The sequence below is a fragment of the Eriocheir sinensis genome, chromosome 4 (genome assembly GCF_024679095.1).
Source record: "Eriocheir sinensis breed Jianghai 21 chromosome 4, ASM2467909v1, whole genome shotgun sequence".
In the NCBI taxonomy this organism is placed as follows: Eukaryota; Metazoa; Arthropoda; class Malacostraca; order Decapoda; family Varunidae; genus Eriocheir; species Eriocheir sinensis.
Window position 1 is genome coordinate 25,023,269 of NC_066512.1, and position 12,147 is coordinate 25,035,415.

Below are 12,147 nucleotides of genomic sequence, written 5' to 3' on the forward strand. Positions count from 1 at the left end.
AATGAATGAAAGAAAGATAACTAAAGAAACGAAGCAAAAACAGAAAAGAAAAGAAAGAAGAATCGAGTGAAAAGGAAGAATGGAACAGAGAAACGAAGAATGAAGGAAAAGAAGAATGAAAGAAAGAATGAATGAATGAAAGAAAGATAACTAAAGAAAGGAAGCAAAAACAAAAGAAAAGAAAGAAGAATCGAGTGAAAAGGAAGAATAGAATAGAGAAACGAAGAATGAACGAAAGGAAGAATGAAAGAAAGAAAGAATGAATGAAAGAAAGATAACTATAGAAAAGAAAAGAAAGAAGAATCGAGTAAAAGGAAGAATAGAATAGAGAAACGAAGAATGAACGAAAGGAAGAAAGAAAGAGAATGAAATATAACTAAAAAGCAGCAAAACAAACAAATAAAACAGACAAACACAAAACCACGATCAGAGAATAAAGAGGTGATAAATAAAAACAGTGAAAAAGAATAACGATCTTTTATTCTCATTTCCTTATTTTCCTTTTTTTTTTCTTTTCTCGTATTTAATTTCTCTTTTCTCTTTTTCTTTCTTCCCTTTTTCATTTCTTCCTTTCTTCTCTTCCCTTCTTCTTTATTTTCTATCTTTTTCTCTCTTTCCATTTTCCGTTTTTCTTTGTTCTCCATTTTATACCACCTTTCTTTCTTCTTCTTCTCTCTCTCTCACACACACACACACACACACAAATTTCGTTCCTTCCGCCGCACACACACAACTGCCAGGTCCACTCTCGCTTGTAAGGGGGGGGGAGGAGAGAGAGAGAGAGAGAGAGAGAGAGAGAGAGAGAGAGAGAGAGAGAGAGAGAGAGAGAGAGAGAGAGAGAGAGAGAGAGAGTCTAGAAAACCGACAAATTACTAAACAACAACAGCAACAACAACAGAAAATTTAGTAAGAACCACAAACGTAATAACAAAATAACAAAATCGAAGCGGCTCAACACACACACACACACACACACACACACGCACACACACACAGCACGATCTACTCCCATTCCCCCCTTACTTAATCTTCAGCCTAACATCACAACATCAAAATCACACACACGTATATAAAAGACCCCCCTAAAAATAGCAACGAGGGATGATGATGATGATGATGATGATAGCTGTTTTATGATACGCCTTGAGACTAACAACATAACCCCCCCTCAAAAAGAAAGAAGGAAAGAATAAAAAGAAAAAAAGAGATGGGCGAAATAAAACAGGGAAAAAATTAGGAATGGGCCAACTAAAAAAGAAAAAAAGGAGAAACAAGGCCAAATAAGACGAGAAAAGGAGTGAAGATAAAAAGAAAAGCAGAGAAGGAGGAGAAAATGAAGAGAAAATGGAAAACCGGGTCGACGAGACAACGAAAAAAAAGGACACTAGGCCAAATAGGAAGAGAAAAGGAGTGAAGATAAAAAGAAAAGTAGAGAAAGAAGAGAAAAAGAAGAGAAAATGGAAAAACGGGTCGGAAAAAAAAGGAGACACGAGGCCAAATAGGAAGAGAAAACGAGATAAGATAAAAAGAAAAGCAGAGAAGGAAGAGAAAAAGAAGAGAAAATGGAAAAACGGGTCGAAAAAAAAGGAGACACGAGGCCAAATAGGAAGAGAAAAGGAGTGAAGATAAAAAGAAAAGCAGAGAAGGAAGAGAAAAAGAAGAGAAAATGGAAAAACGGGTCGGAAAAAAAAGGAGACACAAGACCAAATAGGAAGAGAAAAGGAGATAAGATAAAAAGAAAAGCAGAGAAAGAAGAGAAAAAGAAGAGAAAATGGAAAAACGGGTCGAAAAAAAAGGAGACACGAGACCAAATAGGAAGAGAAAAGGAGATAAGATAAAAAGAAAAGCAGAAAAAGAAGAGAAAAAGAAGAGAAAATGGAAAAATGAGTCGGAAAAAAAAGGAGACACGAGGCCAAATAGGAAGACGAAAGAAGATAAGATAAAAAGAAAAGCAGAGAAGGAAGAGAAAAAAAAGAGAAAATGGGAAAACGGGTCGACAAAACAACAACAAAAAAAAAAGACAAGGCCAAATAGGAAGAGAATAGGAGATAAGATAAAAAGAAAAGCAGAGAAGGAAAAGAAAAAAGAAGAGAAAATGGGAAAACGGGTCAACGAAACAGCTGCTCGTAAAAGTGGCAGAGACATCGAAGAAAAGAACATCACCCCCTTTCCCTCCCTTACCCCCCCCCCCCCCCAAAAAAAAGAAGCGGGAGTCAGCAGTCAGCGGTACAAACTCCCCGCTAAGGCGCTACACACACACACACACACCAACCTTAACGACGCTCACAAGGACAAAAGAGGGGAAAACAAAGAGGAGGAAGAAGGAAGAGGAAAGAAACGAGAGAGCAAAGGAAAGAAGCACAGGGAAAAATAAAGGAAGCAAATAAGAGAGAATGATAAAACAGTGCATATAAGGGAGAAAAACAAGACATGATGAATGAAAAGGATGTCACGCTGGAAAATAAGGAAGAAGAAGAAGAAGAAGAAGAAGGAGACGGGAAAAATAAAGGAAGCAAACAAGAGAAAATAATAAAAATGTGCATATAAGAGAAGGAAAAAAAAAACATGATGGAAGAAAAAGACATCACGCTGGAAAATAAAGAAGAACAAGAACAAGAACAAGAACAAGAAGACGGGGAAACAATAGGCAAACGAGAGAAAAAATAATGGTAAAAAAATCCGCGCTTACTGGGAAAGACGAAACAGGAATAAGGACACAGACGGATAAAGAAACGGAAAATAAAGAAAAAGAAAGAACCATAGAAAAAAAGGCAAAGAGGAGGAGAATATGATAAAAAAAATAAAGATGTGCATAGAGGAGAAAAAAACACTGATGATGGAAGAAAAAACACAAACAGGGGATAAAAAAAAGAGGAAGAAGGAGGAGAGGGGGACAAAAAAATAAGCAAACGAGAGAAAATGGGAAAAATCCGCGCACACACGGAAAAAGAAAACGGGAAAAAAGACACAGACGGATTACGAAACGAAGGATAAACGAAAGTAAAAAGGAGATAAACATACAATAAATGAGGCAAAGAAGAGGAAAATATGGTAAAAAATAAAAATGTCCATTTAGAGGGAAAAAACAACACTGATGATGAAAGAAAAAGACAACACAAGAAAATAAAGAGGAAGAAATCAAGAAAAAATATCAAGAGAAAGGGATGAAAGAAAACAAAGGAAAGAAAAAGAGAAAGGAAAATAAGACAAAATAAGAGGTAAAGAAAATATAGATAAACAAGAGTAAGGTAAAGAAAAAAATTAAAGACAAAAAAGAGAAAACGGAATAAACAGGAAAAAAACAAGAGATGAAAAGAAAACAAAAAAGATGGGAAGAAAATAAGAGGATGAAGGCAAGAAAAATACGTAGAAACAAAACAAGAAAAAAAGATAAAAAAAAAATCGTAAACAGAGAGAGAGAGAGAGAGAGAGAGAGAGAGAGAGAGAGAGAGAGAGAGAGAGAGAGAAAGCGCCTAAAAGCTCCTCTCGACAAAGGGATAAAAGGAAACTAAAAAACAAACAAACAAAAAATACAATAAACATCAAAGGCGGAAAATATGATGAAAAATGAAGACAATGGAAAGAGCAAATAGGGGACTCTCTCTCTCTCTCTCTCTCTCTCTCTCTCTCTCTCCGTTGTCCTCAATTTCTTTAGCGCCCGTTTTCTTTTTCTTTTCTTTTTCTTTCTGTTCTTGGTCTTTTCTTTTTCCCTCTTTCGCTATCTCTCTTTTTCTTTCTCCTTCCTACGATTTTTACCAGTTTTTTCTTATTCTTCCTTCTCTCTCTCTCTCTCTCTCTCTCATTGTTTTCTTCTATCTCCTCTTCTTTTCCCTCTCCCATTCTCTCATTTTTTTGTATTTTTCCTCCTATCTCCTTTTTTTCATATTTTTTGTTCATTCTACCGTGATTTCTTCCCTCCATCTTTCTCCTCTTCTTCTTCTTCACACACTCATTATTTTTTCTATCTCCTCTTCTTTTTCCTCTCCCATTCTCTTTTTTGTATTTTTCCTTCTATCTCCTTTTTTGTTCATTCTACCGTGATTTCTTCCCTCCATCTTTCTCTTCCTCTTCTTCTTCCTCTTCATCCGCCTTCTATATTATCCTCTCTTTTCTAAACCATAAACGCTTCTCCTCCTATTCTTCTTCCTTCTCCTCCTCCTCCTCCTCCTCCTCCTCTTCTCTTCCGTCTCTCTCTTCTCCCTTCCAAAAGACCACCTCTCCTATCTCGCATTCTCTTCTCTCTCTCTCTGTCCATGTCGAGCCCAGAATCATGGAGGCAAATCACCAATACAGGACCGGGAGAGAGAGAGAGAGAGAGAGAGAGAGAGAGAGAGAGAGAGAGAGAGAGAGAGAGAGAGAGAGAGAGAGAGAGAGAGAGAGAATTATCTTCCCCTTTTAGCCAAGTGTCCCCTTCCGAGGCATTGCTATTTATTTTGTCTCATTTTCTTCGTTTGGTCATCTAATTTGAATCTCTCTCTCTCTCTCTCTCTCTCTGTGGAGGGGAAGAAATTAAAATAAAGGAAAAAAAATCACGTAACATTCCCTTTCCTCTTGCTCGCCTTGTGTTGATTTGTACACACACACACACACACACACACACACACACACACATACGTATTGGACCTATTCTTACGTGTGTGTGTGTGTGTGTGTGTGTGTGTGTGTGTGTGAAGCAGTTGTAGTAGTAGTAGTAGAAGTAGTAGTAGTAAAAAAATATCATACATAACAACAATACGAAAATAAAAATAAAAAAGAAAAGAAATAAAAACAAGACAAAAAATACAAAAATACAGAGAAAATGAAAACAAGTCAACATACATACATACATACATACATACATACACACACATGTACGTTAGCGTGGGCCGGAGTGTGTGCGTTTGTGTGTATTTAGGCAGGTTGTAGGCAAGGAGGGAGAGAGAGAGAGAGAGAGAGAGAGAGAGAGAGAGAGAGAGAGAGAGAGAGAGAGAGAGAGAGAGAGAGAGAGAGAGAGAGAGACGGAGGGACATTGCAGGTAATTTTTTTTCTATCAAAGTGTATAACGAATGTTGGAGAGAGGAAGAGGAGGAGGAGGAGGAAGAGGAGGAGGAGGAAGAGGGAGAAAAGTGGAAAGGTATGGGGAGGAAAGAAGGGAAGTAGGAGCTTTGAAAAATAAACAAAGAACATTCTCTCTCTCTCTCTCTCTCTCTCTCTCTCTCTCTCTCTCTCTCTCTCTCTCAAACATATAAACGCATTCCTTCTTTCCTGTTTCCTTTCTTTCTTTCGTGTTCTTTACGATCTATATGTGTATTTCCTGTGAGAGAGAGAGAGAGAGAGAGAGAGAGAGAGAGAGAGAGAGAGAGAGAGAGAGAGAGAGAGAGAGAGAGAGAGAGAGAGAGAGAGAGAGAGAGAGAGAGAGAGAGGAAAAGGGAGATAAAGAGAAGACAAAGAAATGAAGCACGGAGGAAATGGAAGAGATAGCATACAAAAAGAAAATATAAAAATAGGTGGTAATGAGGAAAAGGAGAAGAGAAGAAAGTGAGAAAGAAGAGAGAAGGAAAGTAAAGAAAAGAAAGAGAAAGAAAAGGGAATTGGCAAAGAATACAGGAATGGACATATATTAGGAAATGGGAGAAGGGGAGGGAAAGGGAAAAGCAGAGGGAGATAAATTAGGTGCGGGGAGAAGGGGACAGTGGTGAAGGAAAGGGGGAGGAGAATAGAGGAAGATAGAAAGAGAAGGAATGAAAAAGTAAGTAAAAGAGGAAACAACACTTTAATGGAAATGAATTCGGAATAGAAAGGAAGGGAAAAACAGGGAGAGGAGAAGAGGAGGGGGTAAGGAATAGAAGAAAGGAGGGAGGCGGGGAGAGAGAAGAGGAGGAAAAGAAAGGAAAACCTAAGAAGGAAAAGGGAAACAAAACATAAATGGAGATATGTAAGGGATGAGAAGGAAGGGAAAGGAAGAAAACAGAGGGAGGGGAGAAGGAAGAGAGGAGGCAAAAAAGAAGGAAAAAGGAGAGAGAGAGAGAGAGAGAGAGAGAGAGAGAGAGAGAGAGAGAGAGAGAGAGAGAGAGAGAGAGAGAGAGAGAGAGAGAGAGAGAGAGAGAGAGAGAGAGAGAGAGAGAGAGAGAGAGAGAGAGAGAGAGAGAGAGAGAGAGAGAGAGAGAGAGAGAGAGAGAAGGAAAATAATGAAATAAAAAAAATATGATAGGAGATTAACGGAGGAGGAGTTAGAGGGAGGAAATGACCAAAGATAAGGGAGTTATGATTTAGGGGAGGAGGAGGAGGAGGAGGAGGATTTTAAATTGCAAAAGGTGGCTTATCTAATTAAAAAGTGGATTTAAAGTTTTATTGTTTGGAAAGAAGAAAATAGAGCGAGAAAGATAATGAAAAAAATAACGCACAATGGAGAGGATTAAAGAAGAAAGAGGAAGAGGGAGAGAGAGAAGAAAGAGGGGAGATAGGGAATAAAGGAAGGAGACAAGAAAGAAGAGGAAAAAATAGAGAGAAGAAAGAAGGGAGATAGGGATGAAAAATAAAGAAAAATGGGAACAAAGAGACGAAAATAGAAAAAAAGAAAGGAAAACAATGGCACAACACAAGTTAAAAGGAAGGATTAGAACACAAAGGAGAGAAAACAAAAATAAAAGGATGAAAGGAAAAAAAAGAAAAAAGAAAAAAACATCCATTGATAAGATAAGCAAGACAAAACGGTTTCCAATTTTAACTTTATTTATATTTTCTCTCAAACTTTCTTTTTTTTCCGTAATTTTCTTTTTCTTTCTTTCTTTTAGATGAAACTCGGCAACAACTTTTTTTCGTTATTGTTGTTGTTGTCGTTATTCATCCTAATTTTTCAACTCGAACGATCAAAAGGAACGAACTGTGTGTGTGTGTGTGTGTGTGTGTGTGTGTGTGTGTGTGTGTGTGTGTGTGTGTAAGCATTAAACATCACCTTCTCCTTTTTTGTATATATAATTAAAGTAGAGTAGTAGTAGTAGTAGTAGTAGTAGTAGTAGTAGTAGTAGTAGTAGTAGTAGTAGTTGTAGTAGTAGTAGTAGTAGTAGTAGTAGTAGTAGTAGTAGTAGTAGTAGTAATTTTAATTTGACCTCACTGTTACTTTTTACTATTATGACTTCAAAATGAGAGGAGGAGGAGGAGGAGGAGGAAGAAGAGGAAAACTGGAGCGTGAAAGATCATGAAAAATATATATACCAATTCCAAGAAACTTTTTACAGCAACAGCTACTATTACTACTACTACTACTGCTACTACTAACCTACATATCGCACCATTTGCACCTGCTTAACGATGAGGGAACTTTCTCTCTCTCTCTCTCTCTCTCCCTGATAGCATCACGCATAACACGCTAACGTTGAAAAGTCACGAAATGAGAGAGAGAGAGAGAGAGAGAGAGAGAGAGAGAGAGAGAGAGAGAGAGAGAGAGAGAGAGAGAGAGAGAGAGAGAGAGAGAGAGAATGCTAATAACAACAATAACAACAATAATAATAAGTAATAACAATAGTAATAACAATAATAATAACAATAACAATAACGCACCAGCATCAGACACAAAGCAATTATCATTACGTCGTGTATGGACTCACGGCTCCGCAGACTCAACGGGAAAAGTGGGATGGTTATTACGAAGGGGAGAGAGAGAGAGAGAGAGAGAGAGAGAGAGAGAGAGAGAGAGAGAGAGAGAGAGAGGGGAGAAAACGGCAGGTGACAGTGTGTGCCTCTCCCCTCCACACACACACACACACACACACACACACACACACACACACACACACACACACACACACACACACACACACACACACACACACACACACAAAGCAGGCACGTGTGGGGGTTGAGGTGTAGCGAGGGGTGGGGGCGAGGGAGGGCGTGCAGCGTGTGGGTTGTAGGGGAGAGGGGGTGGATGGGCACCGCAACACAAAGTAAGGAACACAACACAACACCGAGGCAACACACTGCAGAGGGCGAGGAGCAGCACCCCTGCCCCGCTCCCGCCCCGCCAGCAGCAGCAATGTGGCGGGGCGGGGAGGGGCGGGCGGGCGCTGCTCCCCGCCGCCCGGAGCAGGTCAGGCGTCAGGACTCACCCCGAAGCCCAGCACCACCAGCGTGACCAGCGTGCCCGAGGCCGCCACCACGCCCACGGCCCGCACCCACTCCCGCACCAGGCCCTCCGCCAACAGCAGGCCGCCGCGCCGCCGGCCGGACGCCTCATGTTCCTCGCTCAGCCCGCCGGAGGAGGAGGCGGTGGCGACGGCGTGGCCCCGCGTGGTGCACACATCGGCCCGCTGCTGGTAGGACAGCCCCACAGTGCCGGCCTCCACGTCCTCCTCACACGCCTCCCCGGACTCCTGGAACCTCCTGATAATGTGCTCGGCGCGCGGCTGCCCACCCACCTCCTCCCGTCCGCGCCCCACGCCCCGCCCGCGGCACCTGAAGTGGGTGTAGGGCAAGTCCACCCGCACGTCGTCCTCCAAGACGCTCTCCTCCTCGTCACTCGACTGGGCAGACTCGGGGTAGAAGGAACACACATCGCGGCTGGGGGGGCGGACGCGATAGGATCGTTGCTGCTGTTGTTGCTGCTGCTGTTGTTGTTGTTGTTGTTGTTGTTGTTGTTGTAGTTGTTGTTGTTGTTGTTGTTGCTGTTGCTGCTGATGTTGGTGCTGCTGCAGCTGCTGCTGATGGTGCTGCAGTTGCTGTTGCTGATGGTGCTGTTGCTGCTGCTGATGGTGCTGTTGCTGCTGCTGCTGCTGGTGCTGTTGCTGCAGGAGGTGCTGCTGCTGGGCGTGGGCGTGCACTTGCACCGACTGTTCGCGGGCGTAGGGCCGCACGCGAGGCAGCTGCTCGGGGAAGCCGTACTCGAGGTGGTGAGGCAGCGGGTCGTCGTAGTGGTAGAGCGCCGCCAGCTCGGCGGGGCCGTGGTGGGCGAGGCTTTGCTCCCCGGGGTAGGCCAGGCCCTGCCCGCCCACCACCACTTGGCCGGGCTCGCCGTAGCCGTGGCCCACCGTCTGGCCGTGCTCGTAGGCGAGCGTCGCGTCACAGCCGCGACCGCCGGGCTCCGGCAGGTACACGCGGCCCTGCTCGGCACACAGCAGCGGCGCCTCGGCGGGCGGCACGCGGCCCTGCTCCACCAGGCGGGCCAGCGTGTGCTCGGCGGTGAGGGCGTGGCTCTGGTCAATGCTGTGAGGGTGGCTCCTCCTCGACGGGAGGGAGCTCCTGGCGCAGGCCGCGTCCTGCTCGGGGCCGCGGCCGAGAGGTCGACTTGCACCACCCTGGCCGCGACTTCGAGCCGCGATTTGACTCTTCTTCGGCGCGCCGTGGGTCGGGGCATGGGCGTGGGTGCCGCCTTGACTCGGGGGCTCGTGCAGGGCGCGGGCCTGGGCGTGGGGTGGGTCGGCGGGCCGCTGGCGGGCGTGCAGCGCCGTGCGGGCGTACTCCGCCAGGTACTCCTTGAGGGGCGCCGAGTAGTCGGTGTCGGCGAGGGCGAGGTGGTCCTGGCAGGGGCGGTAGGGGTCACAGGGCACCGGGGCCGCCATGTACTCCTGCGGGTGGTGGGCCCTGGCGGCCGCGTTCCTGGCCTGGGACCTCCGCTGGGCGTAGTTATGGGCGTACCACATGGTGCGGGCGGCGGGCGATCTGGCCGCTGCCATACTCCGTCCCCGCGGCTGCGGTCATGGCCGCGGCCCCGCCTGCTCGCCCGCGCGGCTGTAAGGCGTCGAGCCCCACATGCTGCGCCTCCCTCCTGCTGCGACTCCCGCTGGATCACGCGTGGCAGGAGGGCGTCCTGTGGCAGAGCTGCGGCGGCGGGCGCTGAGGGCTCTGCTGCCTCATAGCAGGCGGGCTGCGGGCGGCACTGGGAGCGAGGCGCGGCCGCTGGGTGCCAAGTGCCGCTCTCTGGCCCTCTCCCCCCCGCCCCGCCGCCTTATGTAGCTGCGTGCGTGCGTGCGTGCCTGCGCCTGCGTCCACCCCGCCGCCCCCTTGCTCCGCCCGCCCTCACCCTCCGTCGATAACACCGCCCCCGCCTCCAGCAGAAGCAGCAGCAGCGGCAGCAGCAGCAGCACCCCCTCTCCCCCTCCCTCCCTTCACCCCCTCCACCCCTACCCTCGCCCTTATTGATCACGAGAGACAGAGAGAGAGAGAGAGAGAGAGAGAGAGAGAGAGAGAGAGAGAGAGAGAGAGAGAGAGAGAGAGAGAGCATTTTTTCAGATAAGGGATCCCGCTCGGTTTGCCTGATAAAACATCCGCTCCAGCGATGCGGACGACGACGACGACGATTAGATTAAAACGGCAAATGATGATGATGATGAATGTGATGATGATGATGATAGTGATGATGGTGCAAAGAACAACGAGAACGATAATAACAATAATAAAACAATAACAAAACACACACACACACACACACACACACACACACACTTACCGTCAGATCGTGGGTAGAGAAAACGGGGGACAGCTCTCTGGTCTCCCCGTTTAAGGGGGTCCTATCGACGTCCATCTTAGTGGTCACTCGTTCGACTCCCTTCTCCTTTCCTCCCTATGTAGCCACTCCTCCCTTGATGCTCCCTGTCTCCCTTTGTGGCCGGGAAACGAAGGTATTGCCCGTAAAACACTAAGTGGTCTCTTTTTTTATTTTTATTTTTTTATTTAATGTCACGTTTTTTTCCGTTTTTTTCTTTTTCTTTTTTTCTCTCGTGTGTTCGTATCGGTCAAAGCTCACTGTTTTTATTTTTCGTTTTTATTTTTTTTTTGTTTCTTTTTTTTACGTGTCCGGTCAGTCAATCACCTGTCTGGAGGGAAATAGATTAATCCCTAACGTTGTTGCTTTTTTTTCTCTCTTTTTTGTGTGTGTGTGTGTTGCTAAACGTTATGTGTTGCTGAGGAAGAATGTGTGTGTGTGTGTGTGTGTGTGTGTGTGTGTGTGTGTGTGTGTGTGTGTGTGTGTGTGTGTTCTCTTTTATACATTTTCTTTCGGGGGTCAATTTTTCATTTATCTAACCTTTTTTTTCTGGCTTTTTCTTTGTCTTTTGTTTTGTTTTGTTTTTCTTTTTTTCTGTTTTCTCTTTCGGTCCTTATTTCTTTCTTCTATCTTTTCCTTCTGTCCCCTTTATCTTCTATATTTTCCTTCTGTCCTTATTTCTTTCTTCTATCTTTTCTTTTTCTATCTTCACTTTTGGTCCTTTTCTTCTTTTTTGTCTTTTCTCTCGTCCTTTTTTTCTTTTTTCTACCTCTTCTTTCGGTCCCTCTTCCTTTCTTTTTCCAAACCTTTCTTTCACTCCTTATACTTTTATATATCTTTTGTCTCGGTCAGCTCTTCCTTATCTTATCTTTCTTACGTGTTTAAATAAGTAAGAAGTGCGAGCGATGCTTTTCTTTTTTTTTTTTTTACTTTTTAGCGCATAAGATTATACATTATCTCTTATTCCTTATCATTTTATTCATCAAACTGACCTTTCTTTTGGCCACTCCTCAACTCTTTTCTTTTTATAGGGGCAGTGGTGATTAGCGGGCATTTTTCTCATTCTTTTCTTTGGTGTGTGTGTGTGTGTGTGTGTGTGTGTGTGTGTGTGTGTGTGTGTGTGTGTGTGTGTGTGTGTGTGTGTGTGTGTGTGTGTGACTGTCAATGAGCTGCTTCCTCTCACCACATGCAGGCTCAAAGGATCAATGCAACGGAGATGCGCACCGAGGCCACGCGCAGCTATAGTGTAAGCACCCAACTTTACCTTCCCTTATCATACGTTGGAGTGAAAGTTCTTATCAGTATCTTCACAGTTTCGTTTTCTCTTCGCCTCTCGGTTCCTCCTGCATGGTGACAGAGGTTGATAAGTTATGTTGTATGAGGAGGAACTACATACATGCGTTCTTGTCTTGATGATTTTTTTTCTTCATTATTTTCTTCCTCTTTGTGTCCTCTTTGGGTTCTTGTCTTTAGGTTTTTTTTTTTTCCTCTTTGTGTCTTGGTTGAATAAGAAAATAAGAAAAAGAAAAAGGGCGGAGTTCTCAATTATATTTTCTGGTTTTGTTTTGCTTTTTCTTTTCTTGTCTTTTTGTCTTCTTTTTTTTTTCTTTTCTTGTCTTTATTTTTACTTTTATTGTCTTTGTCTTTTTTGTCTTTTACTTTTATTGTTTCTCTCTTGTCTTTCTTTT

General features: G+C 44.3%; 2 protein-coding genes across 2 annotated transcripts in view; both read right to left on the minus strand.

Moving 5' to 3' along the window:
• Positions 1-10,046, minus strand: part of LOC126980960 (uncharacterized) — a 41,621-nt gene extending 31,575 nt beyond the window's left edge. The window contains exon 1 of the mRNA XM_050831444.1: positions 8,088-10,046. Coding sequence (XP_050687401.1) covers positions 8,088-9,650 — 1,563 coding nt within the window. The 5' untranslated portion in view covers positions 9,651-10,046. The remainder of the gene's footprint in view (positions 1-8,087) is intronic.
• Positions 1-10,790, minus strand: part of LOC126980966 (uncharacterized protein KIAA1522-like) — a 78,435-nt gene extending 67,645 nt beyond the window's left edge. The window contains exon 1 of the mRNA XM_050831484.1: positions 10,424-10,790. The gene's annotated coding sequence lies outside the window, so the exon portion shown is untranslated. The remainder of the gene's footprint in view (positions 1-10,423) is intronic.
• Positions 10,791-12,147: the final 1,357 nt, after the last annotated feature.